Source organism: Thamnophis sirtalis, unplaced genomic scaffold (assembly GCF_051295495.1).
Source record: "Thamnophis sirtalis isolate CommonGarterSnake01/CBP01778 unplaced genomic scaffold, rThaSir2_p1.2 scaffold_11, whole genome shotgun sequence".
Classification (NCBI taxonomy): domain Eukaryota; kingdom Metazoa; phylum Chordata; class Lepidosauria; order Squamata; family Natricidae; genus Thamnophis; species Thamnophis sirtalis.
In genome coordinates, this window is record NW_028261391.1 from 41699228 (window position 1) to 41726359 (window position 27132).

The window sequence follows — 27132 nt, forward strand, 5'->3', positions numbered from 1 at the left end:
GCCCCTTCTGACTGTGCCTGCAGGAGGAGTTCAACAGGACTGTGGAAGTAAGCAGTGAGGTGACATCTATAATATCCACAACCTACTAAGTCCACACTTTCCTACAGCAGCAAGAAAGTAGACTCATCTGATGTAGTTTTTTTAATGTGGCTGCTTCTGATGCAAAAGATATAAGATTTATCAATCTTACCATTTCAGTATCACTATGTGTCCCTTTCAGAGAAGATGAGGAAGTTTCTACCCACGATAACAATCATTTAAGGATTTACCGTTCACTGACTGCCATGACATCCAAAACATTGGAGAAGAGGATGTGAGCCTCTGAAGGATGCAAAATCTTTTTCAGTCGATCATTTTCCATGAAATGACATATCAATAAATTCAAACTTTTGTAGTATGAGGCTTCTGAAGTGACCAGTTCAAACATAGCCTGTAGGAGAATTCCAAAACTATATTATGAAGTCATGGTTCTGAATCCCTCCATTATCGTTAGTTAACTTAGTTTTATCAGAGGGACAGGATGAAATTTAACAAATCTCTGAATATACAGTATAATTGATTCACTACCATGTCAGCTGCTTCAGAAGAATATAAAGCAATGGAAAATACATATATAAAAAACCCATATAAATAATGGCTGAATAAATGAGAGCTTGCTAGGATGGTTTATGCACACTGGAATAAAAATGTAGATTCTCAAGACTGTTATTCTGGTCCAGTGATTGGCATGAGCCACAGTGGCACAGTGGTTGGAATACCGTACTCCAGGCTACTTATGCTGACTGCTGGCTGCCTGCAATTTGGCAATTCAAATCTCACCAGGCTCAAGGTTAACCTTCCATCCTTCCGAGGTGGGTAAAATGTGGACCCAGATTGTTGGGGGCAATATGCTGACTTTGTAAATTGCTTATAGAGGGATGTAAAGCACTGTAAAGCAATATATAAGTCAGCTATTGATATCTACACTTATAGCCAGCCCCATAGACTTCTATTGATGTTCATCTATGCAGATGAAACAGAACATCTTGTTGGGAAATTTTAAGCAGTTGAATCAGACTGTAGATCTAAAAGAACAATGTACTTTTTCTTACAACCTGAAAATATTTTCTAAATCAGTCTTAGGATGCAAAGGTTCCATTGTTTAGTGTTTTTCATCACACTTTAAATAGAAAAAATGTCCCTGTGTAAATTGATAAGAATTACATGAGTTTTAATTGGGAAAGAAATGGAAGTGGTAAGTGTTGTAACAGTGGGGAAAAAAACAGCTTATGAAAAGAAGCTGTATGAAATAGACTGAAGATAAACATTCCATTTCAGCATTATTGCCAGCTTTTAATTATCATAGATTCACATAAAGCAGATAGTTCCTTAATTGTCTAGTATGAGAATACTGTTTCATAACAGAACAGACAAAATGAAGCAGCAAAACATCTGAAAGACAAAGCAAAGAAGATTGCTCATAATTGGGGTTTCTCCAAGCTATCCTTTTCAGAAAATTATTTAAATATATATGTCACATTTCTTTAACACTTCAAATACATTTAAGTAAAATTCTGAAACGGATAGCAAGAATGGAAGGTGTCTTGATTTACTCCAGCACAACCGTCCTAAATAATCAGTACTGAACTGAAAAGGAGGCTATTCTCCCTTTCTGAATACCATTAAAACATTCCCCTTCATTTAATTACCTCATTGTATTAATTATGCATTGATGGGAATCATGTTTGCTTAATAAAGCTAGACATAGTTAGTTCCATCCATCCATCCATCCATCCATCCAATTCAAATATCTGCGCATCTCATGAGAAGTGACTCTGGGATGTGTACAATGGTCAAGAAAAATAATACATGCATAAAAAATAACATTTAAAAGATGAAGGAGAAGAAGAAGATAAGATGGTAAATAAAGTGAGATGTTTACTGCTTGTTATTTTATATAATAGTTTAAGGGAAGTGTAATGAACATCGAACAGTGAGGATTGCCATCTAGAGACAATTAAGGGTAATCTAATCCAAGATATGGAAAAATGGAGAGGGAATATGAAATATACCTACAATGGGAAACTATTGAGATAAAAAGACAGAATCACAAATTGGAGGCACATAAAGATAATGATGAGAATAGTAACCCGGTCTATATCTCGACCAAAATTAGGCGGGGGAGGGAGGGTTAAAAGCACAATGACTATATATGTATACTTTTCTGTTATATTGTTTTTTTATTAAAAAGGAGGCAAATACAGGTTAAAATTGAATATGTATATTGAAAAGGAATTGTAAATACCATCAACATAAAATGGAGCTCGCTCAGAAACTGAAATACACCAAGTAAATGAGATGAAGAGTGGGAAGTAGAGGAGAAAGGGAAGGGAAGAAGAGTGGGATAGTAGAGAGGGCAGGGGCGTAGGGAAGAGGAAGAGAGAAATGAGGAGTGGTAAGGGGAGGGAGGAGGAGAGAGGAAAGGGAAGTTGAGAAGGGAAGGATGACAGAGGGAATAAAGGAGGTAGGGAGGAGGAGGAGAGAGGGGGAATAAAGTTATGGATAAAGTACAAGTATGGTTTATAGAGAGTAGAAGAGCCAATAATTGGTTTTGGGGAGTTGTTGGTAAAATGAATTGATGTAAACATTTAATAATACAATATGATGTTGGTTATGTAATAGTATACATGTGGTTATATGTTATGAAAATGAAAAAATAAAATACTTTATTTAAAAAAATAACATTTAAAATACAAAAATCAACATTAGCATTGCAGATAATTAAAAATAAAAATGTATATAAACCCTTAACAGAAAAAGTGGAATAGTGGAACCATCTAAACAAGTCTCTAGTTCCCTAGTCCTGATGGTAAAACCAGGTATATATATCATATGTTTTGGAATATGATGCACCGGAGTATAAGACGCACTAAGGTTTTAAAGAGACAAATGTAAAAAAAAGTTTGCACTCTGAAAACCTCCCCAAAAACGGTTCTTTTTTCACAAAAACGGGCCCATTTTTCCCCCCCAAAAAAGGGCACGAATAGCCCTTAGGAGGCTTGTAGAGTGCTCCGGGGGGGGGGAGGGGGCAGAAACAAGGAAAAAACAGCTCTTTTTTTCGCAAAAATGGGCCCTTTAAAAAAAAAGGTTTATAGAGTGCTCCTGGGGCCTGGGGAGGCAAGATTGAGCAAAAAATGGCCCATTTTTTGCTCATTTCTGCCCCCATAGCCCCCAGGAGCTCTCTGAAAGCCTCCTACAAGCTCTGCACAGCCATTTTGGTGAAGGGGTGCTATTCAGTGTATAAGACGCACCCAGATTTTTAATCTTTTTTTGAGAGAAAAAGGTGCATCTTATATTCCGAAAAATAAGGTACACAGAGTTTTTTTTTATTTTTTTCATTTTCATAACAAATAATCACATGTATACTATTACATAACCAACATCTTATTATATTAACTGTTTACATCAATTCGTCTTACCATCAACTCCCAAAAACAATTATTGGCCCTTCTACTCTCCACACATTATATTTGTACCTTATCCATCACTTTCTTCTCCCTCTCTCCTCCTTTTCCCTACCTTTCTTCCCTCTGCCCTCCTTCTCTTCTCTACTTCCCATTCCTCTCTCCTTCTCCTCTCTCCCCTTTCCATTCCTTCTTTCTCTCCTCCTCTTCCCCCCACCCTCTCTCCTCTCTCCCCTCTTCTTCCCTTCCCTCTCCCCTCTACTTCACAGTCTTCATCTCATTTACTTGTTCTATTTCAGCCTCTGAGTGAACTCCATTTTATGTTGATGGTATTTATAATTCCTTTTCAATATACATATTTAATTTATATATATATATTAACATATATCTTCCCCTTTCTTTTTTAAAAGAGAGGAAAAAAAGTATACATATATAGTAATTGCATTTTTAACACACACACACACACCAGCCTATTTTAGGCGAGATGTAAATCTGGTTACAATTCCCAGTTATTCTCATCATTATATTTATATAATTATGCATCCTTACACGCCCCAAATTTGTGATTCTGTCTCTGTAATCTCAATAATTTCCCATTGTAGGTATATTTCATGTTCCCTCTCAATTTTTCCATATCTTGGCTTAGGTTACCCTTGTCTTTAAATAACAATCCTTACTGTTCAATGTTCATTACAATTCCCTTAATCTACTATATAGCATAACAAGTGGTACACATCTCACTCTGTTCATCATCTTTGGATGGATATATATATATATATATAATGTTGTATTTGTGCTGATAAATAATATAAAGGCACAAATACAACACAAATGTAACAAAAGGCAACAGTAAAAATATGTCTGGATGGTCTCTTGTGACGAGCCGATGGACAGAGAATGGAAGTAGTGAACTTCCTCCCATATTTGGGCATACCAGGGGTTGTGGTTTTATATATTTATTTATCTATATCTATATCTATATCTATATCTATATCTATATCTATATCTATATCTATATCTATATCTATCTATCTATATATATATATGTATATATATATCTTATATGTATATATATGTATACATATACATATACGTATACATATACATGTATATGTATCATATATTTTAACCCATACTTAATTCTCCTTCCATTGCCACATTCAATCAATTAGCAACTCAGTTTAATTATCATGTATAAAAGTGAATCACATACCTCTGCTTTATGTTGTCCCCACAACAGTTTCATATTTGTCCCTATTCCATATATTTTAACCTTTATTTAATTATGTTTCCATTGTAATATTCAGTTAGAACTCAATTTTATTATCATGTATACGAGTAAACCACGTATATCACCTTTATATTTCCCCATATAACAGTTTCTAATTATCTGATTTTTTCCTAGTAAGTCTTTTGTCCCACTTCTCTATTCCTGTCTTCTCCCTTTTCTTTATTTGGACACGTCCACCCTCGTCAATTTTCCCCAAGCCACTGTCAAACCCAATGAAATCTTTTGTATTTCCCTTTGTTGGGACAAACCCCTCTCTACAGTTTTCCCTATGCCACTGTCAACCTCAATAAAATCTTTTGTCTGCTTTTTATTTCCTTTTTTTGGGACACATCCCCCCTTTCAATTTTCCCTATACCACTGTCAAACCCAATGAGTTTTTGTTGTCTGAGTTCAAAATTCTATTTAGACTTGATTTTAATGATTTATGCATATTTTTTATAATTTCACATAGTTCTTCAAATTCCCACCTTTCCATAATGTCCAGTTCCAAAGTTACAGTTAGTTATACAGTTCTTATTTCAGAGTTCTGGTCCACCTTAAATTTGGCTAGTTCAGCTGATGTGGAGAGGAAGAAAGACGGGAGCCATCTTAATCTTTTGTTCTTCCTTAATGTCCAGTTCCAAAATTGTCTGTTCTTATTTCAAAGTTCTGGTCCACCTTAAATTTAGCTAATTCAGCTAATGTAAAAAGGAAGAGAAGCGGGAGTCATCTTGATCTTTTGCAAAGCGAAAAAACTTAGTATTTTCCCAGTTCTTGGTTTTATTCTTTTTTCCCTTGTTACCTTCCACCTCTTGTTGGTTATAGTTGCTCAAAATATATTAATTGGAACAAACATGCATATGGCCAAATTCCGGTATGATTCTCTTCACCTCCTGCTTTTCCAAGTTCTGATTTATGGCAATTGGTTAATTAAATTTTCCGCGTCAGGGTTTCACATTCCATTCACCGCATAGGCAAGGTTAGGTTATCAGTGAGAAAATAGTGATTTTTTTCTTGATTTTTTTCCCCTTTGTTACATTCCACCTCTCATTAATTGGAGTTGCTTGAGATATATTAGAAGATATTTGAATGGAGCAAATCTCCTCTGTATGTTTTGATTTTCATTTCAACCTCCTAGTCTCTTTTAAAAACACAATCTTTTCAAGTCCAAGACCAAATTTAGAGTTTGTATTTGAGTGGGTTTATCACTTCTCTACTTTCTCCTTTTCTGTCCAGATTTCTGTCCACACGCGTTTCAGGCAAATGGCTCTTTTTGGGCTAATGGTTCAACCCTCCATTTTTTCCCCTTCTTTCTTTCTTTTTGCCAAAATCCAAATCTGTCCATTATTATTATTTATACTCTCAAGGTTCTTTGCCTTTTCCAAGTTCTGATTTATGACTATGGGTTAATTAGATCTTCTTACCGGGCTTTCATCTCATCCTGGATGCTCCTGTTCAGTTGCTTTGGCTGGAAGCCAGCTTCTTGTGCAGCCATGTTGCCATGCTGCTACCCCGACTCAGATTCAGAGGGCAAATCTCCAACCTACGAGGGACCTGTTGCACTCCCTCTGGGTCTGATGAGAGGTTGCCCCTTCTTCACCCTCCCCAGGAGGGTCCAAGGGATCCAAAAAGGATCTCAGAATTGGTTTGTCAGACAGATTTCACGTGAGACACTTCAGAGCTCACATCTCCCTCATCTGTCCAGCTGGAGAACCTCCGGTCAAATCGGTAAAACCAGGTCTTGAGGGAGTTCAGAACATCAACAGAGAGAGAGAGAGAGCTAATTTAATGTTGGAAAAGGAGGGATGTTCCCTAAGGCAGGTACCACAGCCCAGAAGGCCTATTGCTTGGGACCCATCAAACATAGATTCCTGGCTGATGGTGTCAGCAGCATGCCCTTCCTGCCTAATGGAATGGGTTAATATAATTGGGGAGAGGTGGTCCCCACCTTGTTCCGTGCCATGAAGGTCTTTAAAAGCGAAAAACAACTCCTTGAATTGAACCGAAAAGCAAACTGGCAACCAATGCAAATCACAGAACAGAACAGAGGTTTATATATGCTGCACTAGCAGCACACATTACTGTCTGCATGCTGCATTCTGCACCAGCAGAAGCAGGGTTGGGTTCTGGCTGCTGCTACTGTCAGTTTGCTCAGGGACATGCTGCCCGCACCGGCTTTGTGCAGCAATGCACAGTACTAAAAATGCTTCTGTGCATGCACAGAAGCCAAAAACAAGATACAGCTATGGCTCTGGCCAAGAAAACTGGTTCGGGGGCATGGCAGGCCTGGGTTATTGCCAGTTCATGACCCAGGCTGGCAAGTTACTACCAGTTCGGCCAAATTGGTCCGAATCAGTAGGAACCCACCTCTGAGCAGAAGTTTCTGAATGCTCTTCAAGGCCAGCCCCATGAAGTAGTCACAATAGTCACACAATAGTTCTGGGGATGCCTGGGGCATGAGCTGAAGCCGTGCAAAGGCCTTCCTGGTCCTCAAGCAGGATTCTTGATTGCTTACAGGATCTGTCTGGAGCATCCAGCACCCAAGATGGCAAAGTCTTAGAATCAGTAAGGCCCAAAACCCAGAGTCACTTAATTTTAACAGAATTCAGTTCAAGCAGGTTCTTCCCATTCAGATCCTCAGAGCCTCCAGATACCTGGATAAGACGTTCACAGTATTGCTCGATTTACAGGGGGCGAGATGCATAGTTGGGCATCATCAGTGTACTGATGATATCTCACCTCATGGCAATGAATAAGGTCACTTAGCAGCCTCCTGTGCACATACATATTCATATAACCTTTTCTTTAGATATAGTTATTATATTGCACTGTCTAAGTAAACATAAATAATCCTACTTGATTCAGGTAAAGATTGCATATAGTTACGTGTTGAAAGGAAAAATGATCTATTTACAATGCACTGTTGCTCATGGGTTGCCTATCCAAACACGAAGACACATCTGCATTCCATTGCAAATAGTCAATAACTAGAACTGAATCAAAACAAAAGTCTTGCTCCCAGCAATGAACCTACCAGTACAGGATGGCAAAGCAAGAAATAATGGCCTAGTTTCTATGGCAACAGGGATGCATTCCCTCGTTCCCCTCCAATCACACAGAAAGCAACTCAAAATCTTTGCTAACATTCAATGACAGTGTCAAACAGCTAAATATAATTGCCTATATGACACTTGTCATCATTATATTCTGTAGTTGAGAAATGCACTATGTATAACCACATATTGAAAAAATGTTGGAATGCCAAAATTGGCACAAAACTAACAATATTTCAAAAAGATTTTAAATGGCAAATTATCAATTTACCCTAAAAAAAGTCAGTCATGACTGTGGTTTTTAAGTTTTAGTGCACTGTTGATGTTACCTAGTTTGTTAATGAAACATTGGCAAGAAAACCAACAAGGTCAAAGAGTACCAAGCACACTGCTTTTTAAAAAATAATTATTTATTAGATATACTACGTGCTGCTCATCTTGTCTAGGGGTTTATAGAATTTTATATATCACATGTGGAGTTTTATAGGTCACTCAGAAGAACTTTAACATGTAAAATTGTTAACATTAATCAGCTGCACTGAACGACAAACTAACTAACCACATTTTAATATTGGTAAATGTGTGAACTTATTCATATGGTTTAGGAGTATTGCACAGCATCTTATGCAAACACAAAACATTAGATTTTTTTTAAAAAATCATGGTTAACTATGGGTAACATGTTATATAAACTAGATTCTTACATAATTGCATAGTTATGAAACAAACTGTAGAACTTTTAATTCCAAAGTTAGCAATATATATGTCTCTAAAAATATTCCAGTGAGGTAAAATAAATCCATCAACTCCCTTGAAGTAAGGATTAACACTAGGATAAAAAGTCAATATATGAGGTCAGAGTATGACAGGTATATTCTTAAGTAAGATATAATAAAACTTATTCAGGTTTTCAGAAGAGGATTAAATATACCCTCCTGGCATGGTCCCCAGGGCAGAATACTGATAAGATATTTAAATGTAATTGTTTAGAATCATTGCAAAAATATTTTCACATGCTAATAATTAAATTGTAAATTCATATAATTGTTAGGTGCCTTTTCAAACCATCTCCATTATAGTCACATTCTTGGTCATTTCCTCCAGCACGGTACAAGAATCTGAGTAATACCTCTTAACTTGTCTTATTATTTTTTTTGCATCATTAAATTACTCCTGTTTAGCGCAAGGAAGTCCTGGTGATTCATGGGGTTTTTTTTTGTACTTGATGCTCAACAGATGTCTAGATAATTAAACCTATCCATTAGTGATATAGTCATTTTTATCATTATTCAATAATGTTTCTCTCATTATTTAAGTTCATCTAAAATATAATTCAACCTGCTACAGTGTGCACTTATTGTCACTGGCAGTTAGCCTAATTTCAAGGTTTACTGAAAAGATAAAGTCATAGCTTCCTCATATACTGTGGTCTTATGCCCAACCTGTTTGGCAAGTCTTTAGCAAGCCAAAAAAAATGTTGTTTTCAGATAGTATTTTAGCAGGCAATTGTCTATTTATGTGATACCGATAAACCCTGGCATAATTCCAAAGGAACATATCGTCCTTCTAAGCAATTTTTTCTTCCATGACTGAATATACTTTCCAACCGCTTTCTTTTCACTTGTAACTTCTTTTGGAATTAAATGAATTTAATAAGGGCTGATCTTACTGAAAACAGCGCTTACATGCATGTGGACCTAAGGAAAACACCAGACAAGAAAGAGTCAAATAACTTTAAAATAAGGATGCAAAAATGATGGACAGGTAGTTCTTGAGTTATAACAGCAATTGGGACCAGGATTGCCATCACTAACCTATGCAGTAGTAAAGGGCAACATCACATAACCACATCACTTAGGGACAGCAATCCCAGGCAGTCCTGGTTGCCGTCATAACTCAAGACATGTGCATTTTTAGGTGGGAAGAGGTGTAAAGTTACAAGTATGGAACTTGGGGGTGATGCAGGGATATCAGTGGTGGGGAGAGGCCAAGAGAGTGTCTGAAAGGATTGAGAAGGATTGAGAAGCCAAAGGAGGCCAGGAGAGGCTGGTACAAATCGTATGTGAGAATCACAGGAGGCCAGGAAAGAGCCACCAGAGGTTATGTATCAACAGGGAGGTGCTGTGGGAGGAGATAAAAATGGGAACGACTTATTGGGATAACTTGCAACTTTCCCTGCCAGATTCCCCATTGAATTTGATTGTGGGAAGAGGGCAGGAAAGGTTGCAAATGGTGATCACATGGCCATGGTTATCTGCAACACTGGAGTTGCAAGCCAGGCACACTGGCACTCGGATTGCCATCATATGACTTCAGGAATGCTATGATGCCTGCAACTTTGAGGGCTGGTCCTCTTTCCATTTTTTCAGCACCTTTGAACAGTTGCTGGATGAATGGCCCCAAGCTGAGGACCGTTGGTATAGGGTGGGGTTCTTGATTCATTCAATCACCCCAAAGCAGATCTTCAAGCCTACATTTTACTTGTTATATCAAATTGTTCACAGCACTTTAAACAAGACAAAGTGGAGCTTTAATGAAAAGAAAAAACATCTCACTCTATTTCTCACTTCCTGTTTCTCAGTGCCAGATTAAAAATAACATAAAGTGGAAATATGTATTACAAATCACTGATTACAGCTTGACTGGAAACCAACATCTATCATATAGGTCTCCATATTTGTAGAGATACGTTAAGACAAGAGAAGAAAAAGCAACAACAAAAATAGAATTAAAGCAGAGCAAATATTGAAAGTGCTGCAGATGTGCAAGTTCTTATCCAGAACAGCCTGGATCATAGGGAAAAGACAGTGATAGGATCTGATTGAGCATCAGCTTATGACCACAATTGAGTCCAAAATTTATGTTGCAAATTGTTGAAATATTTGTTAACTGAGTTTTGCCCCATTTTTTTACCTTTCTTGGCACAGTTGTTAAATGAATCACTGCAATTATTACAATGAGATGTCATTGACTGAGATGTCATTGACTGATGTGTAGTTGATTTGAAGATTATGGTGAAAGTGACAATGTGATATATCTGTCTTTATGCCTTTTGAAAGAAGGGTATCTGGGATTATTTTATAGGTAGTTTTAGGGGCAATGGGAAAGGAATAGTTAAATCTTACACATAATACATAAATTAGCAAGAGTGGGGTCTAATATGGAATAAAATTCTATTTATAACAGAAATCTTGGCTTCTGCAATAAATTAAAGCTATAAAATGTCTATTCTCAATCATAACATAATTTTAAAAATTATGTAAGAGTGACCTAAATGCAATATCCAGAAATAATGAATAATTTCTCAGCTTTTTTACAGGATATAAACGTGCTGATACGTATTTAATCACGATGTAGAGATTCTCATGATGTGCAATTCAGAGCCCAATAATCATATTCCAAAACTTTGCTACAATAAAGCTATGAATGAATTTGTGCAAGAAAAAAAAAGATCATGCTAAGAAAGAACAATGATTCAAAAATACACAATATATGATTTTAGAATGTATAATATTATATTCACCTTTTAGAGATGATTTTCTAACACTGGTGTCCCTAATTTCTCTACTGCAGTAATCTCCAACCTTTGCAGCTTGGGGAGTCTGGCTTTGGGGTGGTGGGAGAACTGGATTGCATGTGCTGCTGGACTTGCACAAGTCGAGCTGTGTGTGCATGTGCAAGCGTGCTGGCCCGCAGCTCATGCAGCCTAGTTACAAATAGGCCATGAAGCGGTAATGGACCACAGCCTGGGGCTGGGGGACCCTGCTGTACTGGAATCAATAATCCCTAAAGTCTGCATTTGTTTTTTTATCCCGCCTTAGGTAGGTAGGTAGGTAGGTAGGTAGGTAGGTAGGTAGGTAGGTAGGTAGGTAGATGATAGATAGATAGATAGATAGATAGATAGATAGATAGATAGATAGATAGATAGATAGATAGATCCTAATGTTACTTTCTATCAAACTACTGAGGCTCTGATTTTTGCAATTCTCTGGGTTTTTCTAAAACTTCTTTGCAAAATAGGAATGTGTTGTGTCAAAGGATCGGCATTTTAGTAATACGTTATATATTTTAGTTAAGACCATCAACAATGTAATATTCAAGGTTTTAGAATGGTTTGGGGTGATTGACCTTCAATGACATCTGCTGCGGAATTTGTCAAACTATCCCAATAAGTCCTTTTTTAATTAGCAGATTTTTCTCTTTTAACAACCTGCGCCTGGACTATGACCTTTACACATTGATGTTACTTATTCACTAGCAGCTCACTCCTGATGGAACAGCTAGAGCCAAGGCTGAGCAGGATCAGAATGTTGTTTAATTTTTTTAAAGAAAAAACAATATGAAATTAGTTCAAAATTACATAAAGCTGTAAACATTCTAGCAATGTTAAATATTTGAAACTGACATAAATGAGTCAACCAATAGTTATTTCCATGAAAGATCAAGAGGGTTTCCCCTTTCTATCTCCTCCGCTTAAATTGATATTACCTCTTGAAGCTTGACTTCATCTGGCTGGAGAATATTCAGAACACCACTGCTTCTGATTTCTGGAAGATCTTGCCATAAATTGAACCTTGATGTGGAATTCCTGAGCAAGTTCATCTGGGGGACAGTTTTGTTTTCTAACACATTTTCAGTTTCTGTTTCTGTTGGTGACTCTTCAGTAGTTGAGCCTTCTTCAGTATCTGTCTGGGAATCCTGCAGCCGTCTGGTTTCAATTTCATGACGTGTGGATTTATCCCGATATTCTTGATACAACAGACCTAGAAAGTCAGAGAACGCATAGACTGTTACTGAATTAGCCCCATATTGTATGTGAAATGAAGATGTTTCAGAATTTTCTGAAGACAAATCCATAAGTGGAAATAACCAAAATGTAAGCACCAATTGTAGGCATCTGTGGGTTCCAAGATCACTGCAGATGGGGACTGCAGCCAAGAAATTAAAAGACGCTTGCTCCTGGGGAGGAAAGCTATGGCAGATCTAGACAGCATACTAAAAAGCAGAAATATTACCCTGTCAACAAAAGTGTGTATAGTATAGGCTATGGTTTTTCCAGTTGCAATGTATGGCTGTGAAAATTGGACCATAAGAAAGGCTGAGCGCCAAAGAATTGAGGCTTTGAACTATGGAGAAGTCCTGCAAGTCCCCTGGACTGCAAGGCAATCAAATGGGTCAGTCCTAGGGAGATCAACCCTGACTGCTCTTTAGAAGGCCAGATCCTGAAGATGAAACTCAAGTACTTTGGCCAACAAATGAGAAGGAAGGACTCACTGAAGAGCCTAATGCTGGGAAAGATTGAGAGCAAAAGAAGAAAGAGACGACAGAGAATGAGTTGGCTGGATGGAGTCACCGAAACAATAGGCATGAGCTTAAATGCACTCCAGAGGATGGTAGAGGGCAGGAGGGCCTGGAGGAACATTGTCCATGGGTTGGACATGACTTCCCAACTAACAACAGGCATCATATAAAAAAAAACAATGCAACTTGAGATAATTGTAGGGCAGTGTACTGCTGACCACTTCTATAGATTCTATAGGTTCTTGATATGATTCTCATATCAATTTGCTCTTCCATCATCCTGGAGATTGGAGAAAAGTGCATCAGAGTTTATACTGATACACCTATGGTCAGCTTTTAATATGTCTCAACTACGAAACTGGGCACTGATTCTGTTCTTAGGCAATTTAATGTGAGATAGTTTCAGAGCAGTCTGGTTTCCTCTGTGTAAATTTCTCTTTTCCCTCTTCCCCAACAATTTCACCTACCAGCAAGAAAATAATTAACTGCTCTTTAAAATGTGTGTGTGTTTGGGGATGGGTGAAGTCATCTTTAACTGGGAGTAGCAGACAAACCTTTTTCTTTATTCTCTCCTGGATTTTTTTTTCTGCCATCTTTTTTTCTTTGTTTTGTGTTTTTTTAAAAAAAAAACATTTTTAACAATTTGTAAACTGCCCAGAGGCATTGGCAGTGAGGTAACATATAAATCTAATGAATTGTTATTATATAAATCATAGCTGCCAGTCCTTTAGTTGGCGTTGGTCTTCATATGCATTGAGTTCTTCTCAAGAACCTAGGATAGCAAATATATTAGTATTGTATATCTGCATATCCAAGCAGTGTGGCCTTTAGTAATTGACAAAAGGGGAAATTTTGTATATTTGCAAATTTTCTAAGTGTCATTCAAGATTTTTTGGTATAATAGTTTTGATAACTACTGGAACCTCAACAGCCATTTTATGCCATAATCTTTCAACTTCAATTTTCCAGATCTTAATACTTTGTGATCTTTTCCAGTTCTTATTTTCTATTCTATTACCCCTTGAAATTGCCACATTGATTATCTGCACTTTCTTCTTTTCCACCAGAGATAAATCTGGTGTGTATTCAGAAATCACATGGTATTTTAACGTGACTACTTTTTCAACTATGTATATTGCCACCATTTTTTCTTTACTGGCACATGGTAATTTTATAGATGTTCCAACGAATCATTTTGCTGACTGTGTTTTTTTTCATTTATAATCAATTTATTTGTTTTTATTTATAATCAGTTGAGATCTTTTTGCACAAGCTGAATATATGAAATGCTATTTCTTCTGCTTCTTTGGACAATCTACACTTTCAATAATTTGATGATTTTTCTATTCTGGCTTTGATGAAATTATTTTGAATAACTTGCCCTTGAATAACCAAAATCAAGTCTTCCATTTCTTCTGTTTTAATGTTCCATTTACTAGGTGTTATCTTCATCCACTTTTCGCACAATCTTTTGTAAAACATGACCATGTACTGCATTTCTTTGCCAGCATTCTGTTCTTTATTATATTATTTCAATATTCACATTTTGTCTTTTACATAATCAGCCAATGCATGCTGTTCTTTGAAGTAAATCTTTGCCTCCATTTCTGCAAGGCAGGTATAATCTATCAATATTACTACGAAGTTGTTATGCATAGTAAATAGTAAATAGTTTTCTTGTTTTTTTGATCCAAACAGTTCAGTTCAGCTTGTGTCCAGTTAATAATCAAAGCAGTGTATAATATCACAGATATGGTCTAGGTATTGATAACTTTGATGATGTCTCCATAAATTTTGTCTTTACCAATTATTTTTGGATGTCTAAAATGTTATTTATCACATTTTAACTTTATTCATGCTTCATGTTATCAAACTGTAAAATTCCCAGACAGGCTTCATCCTGATGGTTTGTCATTCAACATTTAAATTCCATTACTGTTTTGTGATTTTATCTTGATTTATTCTTACTGAAGCACATTTATCTAGGCCAAATCCATTGCTACATCTGTGCTAAACATTCTTAGATATTTGTCAATGACTAAATTTTGATTTCTGATTTTTCATAATACTATATATCATCAATATAAAGCAAATTATTTATTTATTTAAATAAATATTATATAAAAGCTTTATTACCATTTTTGTTGTTTGATGACCAAGATTTATTTTTTTTCAAAATCACTGAAATTGGGATCATAGCAATGATAAATAACAAGGGTGATAATCACTCATCCTGGAAGATGCTTCTCCTATTGTTGATAAGCTCATATTAAGGTCACATTTTTTATTTTCAGCCACCAATTCTGTCTTCCATTGCTTCATTATTTTTTCTATAAATATTGTAATGTTTTACTGATACCACCTGTTTCCAAACATGTGATGGTCCAACTATGTGGTAATTAATCAAACTGTTTTTTAATAATGAATCTAAACTATATGTACATTGGTTTTTTGCCTTGCAATGCTCTAAAACAATTTTATCAATCAGAAGTTGATCTTTTCCATTTCTGTATTTCCTTTTATTTCATTTCTTTTCTACTGGGATTTGAAATATTGGAATAGTTATTTTCGTCAAAATCAGGGATGTTAAACTGGCAGCCCGCGGGCCAGATCCCACCCGCTCTGTGAAGGGGAAAAAGATTGTGATACATCACATGATGGCAATGTGATGCCATGGGTTTGACACCCGTGTTCTAAATAATTTCAGATGTCCATTAGTACTTTATACATTTTAGGCAAGCATGTTATTGTCCTATAATTTTCTGATAGTGTCTTTTTGCTGGATTGTTTTGAATTAGCTTTGCCAGCTACTAACCAATCTCTGATGACTCCTTTATGCAATATCATTAAGCTGTTTAGTTATAATTGAATGTAGGCTGTCATATATTTGAACCAAAAGCCATGCAATTTAGAGATCTCCAGTTTGTAATCTTTTTCACTCCATTATAACCATGTCTGCTATTATTAGTTTTTCAATTTGATTTTTACTAAATTCATCTTATTCTTTTATCCATCCAGTAAATGTCATGTCTACAAAGAAGCTGAAGAAACAGTGGACCATCCAGTTAGCCATTGCAAGGAGAGTGCATAAATTGAGTACAAACAATACAAAGTAGCAACAATGGTGCATTGGAACATCTGCAAAAAATACTATTTGCCTGCAAGGAAGAATAGCAATAGCAATAGCAGTTAGACTTATATACCGCTTCCTAGGGCTTTCAGCCCTCTCTAAGCGGTTTACAGAGTCAGCATATTGCCCCCACAGTCTGGGTCCTCATTTTACCCACCTCGGAAGGATGGAAGGCTGAGTCAACCTTGAGCCGGTGAGATTTGAACCGCTGAACTGCAGATAGCAGTCAGCTGAAGTGGCCTGCAGTACTGCACTCTAACCACTGCGCCACCTCGGCTCTAAGAACTGGTGGGACCAACAAAATACACAAAGTAATAGAAAATGGAGAAGTTCAAGTGTTCTGGGACTATAGAATTCAAACAGACTATTATCTGCCACCTAACACCCCAAACTTAAAACTCTTAATATGAAAATCAAAAAAGTCTGGAAATTATTATCAAGAGGGAGCTGAGGGACCATAGTGATGGATGCCTACTTTGGTGAGGGGCTGGTTTTCCCTGCTTTGAAGGAGGAAGTAATGTACCCCCTTCTTTAAGAAGCCACTACTTGGCCTAGGAATTTTGGATAATTACTGGCTGGTCTCCATACTTTTATTTTGGGGGAAGATTGCTCAGAGGGTCTGGAGTTAATATACAGCCACCATGCTTTATTGAATAAAACATGGTTGGGTTTGCAAGAAACACAGAAAGAAAAGGAATAAAAAGTAAATTACAGCTTAGAATACTATATGAACCCCATTTCAGGATGTGCATGAGTGAAAGACAGCAGATAAAACAGAAATAAGCTTATAACATTTGATTTGGGAAATGGAATTTGGACCATCTATTAAGTATTTTGAATTAGGTTTAGAATATTTCCAAACAGTCCTCCTCTCTTACATACAAAGGATTTGTAATTGTAACCAAGCAATACGCACCAACATCCAAAACTACTTTACTTCAATGATTTCCAATAAAGTTACAATTTTATTCTTTGTAATTACATCTCTAATTGCACCATTCTTACTCTTACATAAAAGATACATTATTTTCCTGGCACAGAATAGGACTAGGGATGAAACTCTCTCTCCATAAAGTGGTTAATGGAATTATTTAAATAACATAATAAATGAAACACAACAACAGTATTTTGTTCCCCTCTATCAAATTCACATGTAATCTGACCTGGAATTACACAGACACATGAAGAAAAATTATATAGTGAAAACTTTTTAAGATCTCACTTCCAAAGGTTTGAAGAAATTCAGTAATATTAGTTGTTTTCTGCTCATCAGAGCAAAATATGATATAAAACTGCGACAAAATCACTACATTAAAAAAGCCAAAATGAACCATTACTATTTAAATAAGCCAAAACTACATACAAATCTAAGTAATCAATTCAGGTTTTACTGCATGTTTAGTGTCTTCAAATTTAAGCTATAACAATATAGGACCAGTCTTCTGTATGTTATGAAATGCTGCAGAAATATCAGAACTCCTTCACACTTAAACATCAAAGACCACTAAAAACATCAAAAACAAGTAAAATATGTATCATCGTCATCATTTTCATCTTTCTTAGAAATTGCAAAAATTTGGTATTGAATTTTTATTGGCCCTGCTCTATAGAATGAAATCTTGCAGTAAGCATCACTGAAAATATGAAGACATGTCCCTCACCATATAAATGCTATTTTAAACAAATCTAAATGTGAATTTCAAAATTCTAAAAGCATTCATTCTAAAATCATTCAAATTTCTGCTAGGTTTCTGTGAAGTTCTCTCCATTTTAAAGTTTAGCAATGCTTAAATAATTTTCTTTTTCAATTTTATAAAGTGTTGTATTGACATTGTATATTTAAATACATATTTTAATAAAGCTTTACATTTTATCTGAAGTTGTAAGCATCTATTCAGAAGTTACTTGTATGGATCAATGCATAACACTAATATTGTACATACGACATAACTATTTTTAGAAACATTCATAGTTTGTCACGGGAAAGTCACCATAAAAATGGTTTTCTTACAAACTGTAAGTATATGCCGCAATCACTTTGATTTTGGAACAGTAGTCAAAGTGAGATTAAAATAGCAGTAGGAGAACTGTATCTTGGAAACCATGCTAGCTTCCCACACATAACTGGGAAAGAGAAATTGCTTTTCGACATGTTATGGAATGATACATAACGTCCCTTGAAGTACCTTTAAAAAAAAACATATTTTCAATATTTGTTGAAAATTGACTTAATAATCAAGATTTTGCTTAGCATTAATGTGGGCATTGAATAGTGAAAGATGGGAGATAGGAAAATTATTTTATGTTTGAAAGTGATGTTAGATATGAATGAAGTTAATATAATACTGTGGTATAAAGGATAGCATATATTTAAAGTTTTTTTATATTATTATTGATGTGTTTCTGCTGGATATTAATAATACAAGTTATCTTCAGCCATTCAAATGGTATTTACATTGTGCAATGTACTTTGGGGCTTATCTCCTTCTCTGCATGTTGTTCTGCTTCAAAACAGTCATTCAGAATCAACTTCTCCTAATCTCCATCCAATAAGAAGCCCAAACTTTTATCTGCATAAACTCATGGCAGCACAGAATGGGAACAATTCAAAGAAAGCCTATGTTTGGGGAGAGCTGCAGGGACAGGGGTCAAAAAAGGCAAGATGGCAGCTGCAACCCTGCAATCATGGCCCCACCCCCTTTTTTTGTAGCGGGGCAGCAACTCCACTTTTTTTAACCCTTCCCTTACCAGTTTTGTACATCAACTAATATTGCACGCCTCCTGTAGACGCCACATGGTAAATATAAACAAGCAAGCAAGCAAGCAAAAAAATAAAAGCCCTTCCCGGTGGGCACCCTTGGAACCAAATGTTATGAATCCCCGTTCTTAATTATCCTTTTCCTTAAACTGCTTTTCTCAAACGGGGCAAGCATTGAGGTCTTTAAATATGTCTGCCCTCTCCAACGTAGCTCCCAGTTCTCAGGATTGCATGGAAAGAGTCCCCTTACCTATTTGCTCAATGAAGTTCTTCCAAGAGTCTGCGGTCATGGGGTGGATCATTTGCAGGGCTTCGGGGAAAGCAGCCGGGCATTCAGTCTGCTCAGGGGTCTCTTCCGGAAAAGAAGTTGGCCCCGCCATGGAAGGGGATTCGCTTTGGTAGACGGAGAGAGAGAAGAGAGAGAGAGGGAAACAATACCGAAAGCGTCAGGATCTCTTTCGAGCCTCTTTCCCAATCTTTGCCCGGAATCTCCGCTTTCCCAAGGCAGCGGCTAGCCGGGTTGTGTGAGTGCTTGCGGAATTATGGCAAATCAAAGTGAGTTAACCAGGGCTTCAGCCATCAACCGCCGGCTGCCCTTCCTTGCAGGTTACCTGGCAAGAGGCAGAAGCTCTCCTTCACTAGAAGTCCTTCGTCCTGGTCCCCGGGACAGGAGGGGGACTCGGGTATTCTTTCGCGGAGCAAACGTAACCGCGCTAGTCGCGGGCAAACGAAAAAGGAGGGAAAGTAGCCAAGCGGGGGCGAGGCTCCAGAGACGGCGGAGTTAACTCTTGCGCGCCCTTGGGGCTTTCAGAGAGAGGACCCGGGGCTCGGGAGAGCCTGAGGACACCTGGCGTCGGCCAGCTGGCTTGGGGCTGCAGAGCCTCCCCTTTCCCTGCGGAAGTCAGCCGGGCCCGAAAACAAACTGAACTTCGGGAGCTTCTAGCAGGAAAGGCGCAGCAGCCGGAGTTGGCGAGAAGAAGCGGGCGGCGATGCGCGTGGTGGCTGGGACGGAAGGGGCGCCCCCGCCGAGGACGCGCGAACTCATCCCACTTTTTGGAATCCCTCACCTGTCAGCTGAGCGGCCTGCGGCCACGTTCTCGGCGGATCCTTCGTGGTCCAAGGCGCAGGCGGCGCTGAGCGCGGCAGCCAGCAGCTCCATGCCAGGCGGCGAGGAGGACAGCGGCAGCAGGAGCGATTCCGGCAGCGGGCGGCGGCGGCGACTGCTGCTGCTGCTGCTGCCGAGCGATTCCGCAGCCGACGCGGGACCGGGGAAGTCCGGACGGTTGCCACGGTAACCGGGGTAGGAAGGGAGCAGCCTGCGCAGGAGGGGAAAATGGGGGAGAGAGAAAGAGAGAGAGCGAAAGATCGGTGGCGGGGGGGAAAAAAGGCAGCAGCCGCCCCCTCACACTTTTCCTTGTCTTGTACTTGTACAGCTCCCAGGCACCCACTTCTTCCGTCGAAGTGGAAGTTGAAACTCTTCCCCTGTAGAGGTGTTTTTCTAAACGACCCGGTGAGGGTCTAAAGGTTTCCTCAGACAGAGGGTCCTCGCAGGGGAGCGCTGGGGGTCGCTCAGAGAGCTTTCTAAGCCCCGTCAGTTTTCCTGCCCGTACTGAATGGTGGCTTACTTTCAATAAAACAAAATATATAGGGAGCAAATTGCCAGCTTCCAGCATTATGGCGTTTTCATTTCCCAAAATGGATCCATCTCAGCTACTTTAAAAGTACAAAAATACATTTATCTATAAAGAACGGGTTGTAATGGTTTGGAGTTCCTAATCGTTGCTGGCATTACATCGTGGGAAAACATGGAACCAAAATAGATTTATCTGTTTTACATGGAATCCAGCATGGAAAGAACCATAAGAATCACAGATCTGATTAAATCTGGGGCTGTCAAGAGGACAAAAAGTGAATCCAAGGCATCAATTCTAATAGATAATCTCAGTTTGTCATGAACCACTTGAGCCTATTGTAAAACTCCAGATAGCATCTTTCTATGGAAAAAGAGCTATAATAGCTGCATATTACCACTTGACTTGGGGGCATAGTTATTGAGGGCATAGTTATTGAGATGCAGAACCAACACAAAACCCTGAATCTGATGCACAGATTGTCATAATTTTACAGGACTGGGATTCACTGAAACAACTACAAATCATAATCCATGTCCCCATTTGCACCTAGCCACAGCACAATCATGTAGTGGTAAGACTTATTTTTCCTCTTATCCCATGACATCATCTTAATCTAGGCAACAAGTTCAGACAAAGCTTAAGTCTTCTATAGTTGTACCTTGCAGCCTCAAGGTGGACAAATTGCTGGCTTTGTGACTAGGAACAAGCTAACAGAAACAGGGGATGAAGATAAGAATTAGGAAGAAGGACAGTCAGTGTAAGGTAGAGATGAACAGATAGAGGGGAGATATCCATCCATCTTGAAAGGACCTGAGAGTCCTTTCAAGTCCAGCCTCCTCCTTAATGCAGAATCCACTACACAATGTTGGCTTTTCAGCCTTTCTTTGAAGATGTCCACAGAAGAGAACATGCTACTAAGCACTTCAGGAGGCAACTGCTCAGAGTCGCTTTGAACTGTGAATTGGACAGCACATAAATATGATAATATTCAATTCCACTGGTTGAAGGCGTTTACTATTTCATATCTGAATCTATTTCATATCTGAATCTATTTCATATCTGAATCTATTTCATTATGGTTTCAAATCACTGGTTCTGGTTTAGTCCTTCAGAATGACAAAGAACTAGTCTGCCTACACTACTCAAAGGCTCTTTGGATAACTAAAGATTGCACTAGATAGACTAAATGTAGCCAGTTCCTTTAACTATTCCTTCTAAGACTTAATTTCCAGTCCTTTGATCCTGGTAGACATCCTCTGAACTTGTTCTTTGTCCATAATAGACTGCATTGCCAAGAACTGGGCCTGGAACTGAAAATAGTGCTTGGGCAAAGCAAATTAATACATGCCAAAATAGCTTTGGCCATATCTTGTCAAGAATAAAAGAGCTAATAAAATAAAAGTTGCATACTCCCAATCCATCTTTCTGATATTCTTTCTTCCTCAAAAATGTGTAGGATAATGGTGAAAGACATACACAGATAATTCTCGACTTTCAACCACTTGTTTGCTGACCATTCAAAGGTAAATGTGACTTATGACATGACCATTGCAGTATCTTTGTGGTCATGTGATAAAAATTTGGATATTTGGCCACTGGTATGTATTCATTTATTTTATTTATATTTCATATTTCTTAAGCATCCATCTCCCTGGGAGAAAGGCTATTTATTTGTGAAGGCTGCAGTGCCCTGGGGACATGTGATCACCTTTTGCAACCTTCTGACAAGCAAAGGCAATGGGGAAGCCAGATTCACTTAACAATCCTGTTACTAACTTAAGTGCTGTGATTCACTTAACAACTCCAGCAAGAAAGGTCACGAAATGGGGCAAATTTTGGACTCAGTTGTGGCCATAAGTCGAGGACAACCTGTACTACTTCTTTAAATCTAGAAGTTTTCTTTCCCTGTTGTGAAACTGACCAGAAGAGATAAAGCTGGAACTTGCTAGAAGTTTGTAAAATGAATACAGAATGAACATTCACAAATGAAATTCCCTAGTAAATGGGAATTTATAGGGGTACTTAAGTGGGCTTGACAGAATAACTTATTCTGGGTAGCTGGAAGTTGCATATTCTATACCATCTCTAATCAATCTCAAAATATTTTATAAGAAAACCCAATTTAACTAATTTCATAACCAATTCTACCATGCTGCTAGAATTTTCCCCACATATATTTCCTACAAGTATCACAATTTTGCAACATATTGAATTAGGCAATAAACAAAAATTAAAAAATGTGCAGGAGACCTTTAGTAAATGCAATGAAAGATAAAATGAATTTAGAGGGAAAATAGCAGAACAGATTAGTGTATATGTCCATATTCATCCCAACTTAGGACTTTTACTATTCTATGGAACATGTTATTTACAGTACAAACTTTGGTGATTCCTCAGCCATGACTAGAAAACCTTGCCTGCAGATAATTAAGCCACAGGAAAGAACAAAATGGAAGTAATGGCCAGGAAGTTGGGAATATATTCCTCATTAGTAAAACTGTCTTCTGAGTCTTTCCTCTAAATTGAATTGAACCCACTGTCTCACCATGCCCCATGTTCCAATCTATAGAGATGTTTCAAAAGGATATAATGATTGGGGATGAAACAATCACTGAGAGGTTTTCCACATGCATAATGCACCTTTTCACTCCCCCAATTGCCTATGATTCCCCTACTGAGATGTCACTCATAATCATACAACTTTCTCAGACATCCCATCATTAGATTATGGTATTAAAAAAAGACACCTAAAGATGACTTTGAAAGCATCTTATGGTAGCCTAAAGTTTTTTTATGCAGTCAAGAGGATAAGGGTTTGGATTGTCATGAATATTCTTATAAACTAAACTATTTTTATTATTAATATGTTACATTGTTTCTTATATAGTTGTCCATTTACTGCCAGACCATTAACCCATTTCTGTGTTCTCCACTTTTTTTTTTGTTAGAGAGATTCTCCATGGTCTCAACCAATTTCCTTTTATGTTTCTCAGAGGTATTGAGATGGTGGATTAGATGGCATTTAGGTCTGAGCCAGCAGTGCAATTATTATATTCGTTTGCTGTCCAGCTTAATTTTTTTTACATGCTGCAATGTAGAAGGGGCACTATTTTCATTTCCCCCCTATTTTAGCACATATTGGGCATTTATTTTTATACAATGAAAATTAAGAATTGAATCCACTCTTTTCCATCAACACAGAGACATCCAGATATAAACTACATAAAGACAGATCCATTACTGGGATTTTAGAATTCTAGTAATTACTCTCATTTTCTTTTTGATATAATTTGCTTCCATAGATTTACCAGTTCTGCAGAAATAGTTCCCCTGGAAAAGAGTGGATGCAGATACATTAGCATTTCAAATCCTTCTGGAATTGGATTTAGGTAAAAGAGAGAGGCAGATCACAACTCCTTTTGTCCAACCTTTAGAGAACATGGGAGGGGGATTGTAGAATTATACAGCTAATCCATGTCATGGCTGCACATATATAATTATGGCATAAACATGTTATACCATGTGTTCCTTTACTCAACACATATACATACTAAGATCCTTGTATAAGAGGGGCATTGGTGGGTTCCAGATTCCATTCCAACAGGTATGGTTGGAACAGCCCCGACGTCACCCACATGGACGCGCATGGCGCGCTCATGCGTCATACTTGCCTGCAACACTTCCGCAAGCCTCCATGATGCTCCAGCTGCTCGACGTAGCGTCATGCAGGTGCCGTACGTGGCATGCGTGTGAGCAGAAGCGCCAAAGGCTTAAAGGACAGGTAAGGAACTCGGGTGGGCGGGTGGGCCCTCCAGAGCATCATACCAGAACGGTACCCGGTGCTCTGGGCAGGTTCTGGTATGCCTATACTGGGGCATACCGCCTGCAACCTACCACTGAAGAGTGGGTTCTGATTTGGCCAACGTCTTCCACCCCATGTGGAATTCCTGACATATAGTAATGTTTATAGACAAACTGTTTTAGTTATATGTGATTATTACATACAGATTTGGAGTTGAGATAGTTTCTATGGCCCTCTCTTATATATTTCTCCAGAGAGTTGGGGGACAACTCTTTAACAACATTTTTACTTCACAGATATTTTTCAAGTATTGCTTTGCTTTTGTGGTGTTATTTTTCAAATAAATGCTTATAATTCTTCTTCCGTGTCTATTTAAATTAGGCTGGTGGGGCTTAAATATATTCCACGTTACAAATTTTAGATTAAAATTATTCTGTTACATTTCATTGGCACAAACCTGAGTTAAACAGGTGCAGTATAAAATCGAGTTGGGGCCATTTTATACATGTATTTGAGAGAGAATGCATTATGTGAAGAGGCTTATTTTTTTCTTTAAAAATCTGGCAATGCTTAAAAGGATTTCAGAGAAAAGAGTGAGATGATATCACTAGTTTGGCATTTGGTTAATGAATGTTGTAGTCATATTTCTTACAGATGAAAATAAAAATGGTATGTCTATTTGGAAAAAATATAAGCGAAGTTACAAAATATAATTTCTGAACAGGGTTCTATGTTTTAAAACTCAACAATTAAACTTGCTTGCTTTGTTTTACATCAAATACATTTGAGGAACAGGGCATATTCCTATTCAAGCAATGGTCAGCTTCTTTAGCTATATAATAATTATTCTCATGAAAAGCTTGACATTTTGGCCAGACCTGTTAGTCAGGTGACAATACAGGTCTAGCTCTATGTCTAGAAATTGCTCATCTAAGAAGTTGCTGACATGGAAGTGGATTGGAGGAAGAGATCAATAATGACTGTGCCCCATTTTCAAACACTGTTGCACCGAGGTAATAGAACTATTCAGTGAATCCAGTCCTCTCCCTATAATTGGTAGATCGATAAGTAACCCATGGAGGACCATGAAGCTGGACAAGAGTAGGCAAAATGGCATTCCATCAACCAAAGCAATAAAAAATGGTAAGAAGGACTGCCTCCTTGTTGGCAGAAGCAGTGCAAACATTGTAATTCACTCAGTGGTGACATAATGAGCAACAAACAGCTGGCAGCATGCTCTGTTCTCTTTCCTTAAATGCACCTTGTACTAGCTCTCTCATTTTGACAAAAGCAGCACCATATTGTCAGAATTTTTTTAATAGGTGATGTGATGATGTATGTACAAAAAGAGAAGGATGTGCATTGTGTGTCTCAACACAGAATATTATCATTTGCCTTTCCCAACTCTTGGGCAGAAATCCCTGCTTAACACTTTTTAAAGTAATAAAATAGATCAAAACTGCATATACGTGAAGCCCATTTAAGACCTGGTTTAGAAAATGGCAGACAGGAATCAAACAAGCAGATGCCTCTGTGCAAGTCAGTGCCTTCAGGCAATATTCTAAAGAAACGGCATTAATGAACCATTGCCAGGGCATATTTATGCCACAGTTAACGGGACATGAAGACAAGCCCTAAATCTGTCTTTATTGTCCTAAATACAATCCATTACTCTGCTTAGGCACTAGCCTAAAAGACTGTTAGCCTCAGCTATATTCATGAAAAAGGAATGGGTGTCACCCTCATATTTGCAATGCATGAATCTTAAGCCTCTCTTAATCTACCTGAGAATTCTCCTCCATGCCTCTACCTTCAATGGGACTCCTACTGATACTCCTTCCTTTCATGTCAAAGGATAAGCTCTCTTTCCTACACTCTTCCAGAGATAATATGACTGTATCTTATGAATGCTTTTGAAATAATTGCCTAAAAATTGCTTTAGATCATAAATAATGGATTCTAATTTATCCACAATGTGGTTACTTCAGTGACTGGTTTCAGTACATTTCGTGTATCCAGGATTCTTCTTTCAAACCCAGACATGAAACTGAAGCTTAGTTCCATTTTGAACTCTTATATAAACTTACACAATTTAATTTATCTTGTCATATCAGCTGAGGTCTAATCATTTATCTCTCTGTATTGTAATGGAACAAATGGAAGACAAAAATAAATAACTGAATGGCCACTTTTCTAGGTCCTCAATTTTCCCAAATGAAATCTTATTATGATCCAAATGCAAAATAAGTCTAATATCATGCATATATCTCTTTTAAATAGTCCATTGTTATCTATGTCATAGTAGTAATTATATTAAGGTTAAAATAAGATTTATAAGCTTCCTAATCAAATGAAATATTTAAGCAGGTTTGTAAATTTACCCAGATATAAAAATATGCATATTCTTAATTTCATGCATTTTTATGGGCAGATATGAAATAATGGAAATAAAAACAACAGGGTCAGCTTTTGTTTCTAGAAACAGTACAACTTTTACATTAATGCCTAACCCCGTGATGGCGAACTTATAGCACGTGTGCTCAAAGTGGCACTCGAAGCACCCAGCATGCGCAGCCTTGCCTATTTGACTTCCAGGGTTCTGGCGTGCATGCACTCATGATGATCAGCTGTCCTTTGCATGCACGACAGTGCTGAAAACCAGTTGAATGAATTGAGGAATTATTGGAGGGTGATCAGAATCAAAAAAGTGTCTTTTTTAGGGGAAGAATTGGGGCAAATAT

General features: G+C 37.7%; 1 protein-coding gene across 2 annotated transcripts in view; it reads right to left on the bottom strand.

Annotated features, from left to right (window-relative positions):
- The window catches only part of NGEF (neuronal guanine nucleotide exchange factor), a 70681-nt gene that overhangs the window by 18791 nt on the left and 24758 nt on the right, over nucleotides 1-27132 (bottom strand). The window contains exons 4-7 of one of the 2 annotated variants that reach the window (XM_087725651.1): nucleotides 20023-20271; nucleotides 19206-19348; nucleotides 12255-12529; nucleotides 270-430 (exon numbers count right to left, since the gene is read on the bottom strand). In XM_087725651.1, the coding sequence (XP_087581777.1) occupies nucleotides 270-430; nucleotides 12255-12529; nucleotides 19206-19348; nucleotides 20023-20271 (828 nt within the window). Of the gene's footprint in view, nucleotides 1-269; nucleotides 431-12254; nucleotides 12530-19205; nucleotides 19349-19566; nucleotides 19714-20022; nucleotides 20272-27132 lie in introns of those variants that run through there. The other variant, XM_014073109.2, reaches the window with a different exon arrangement.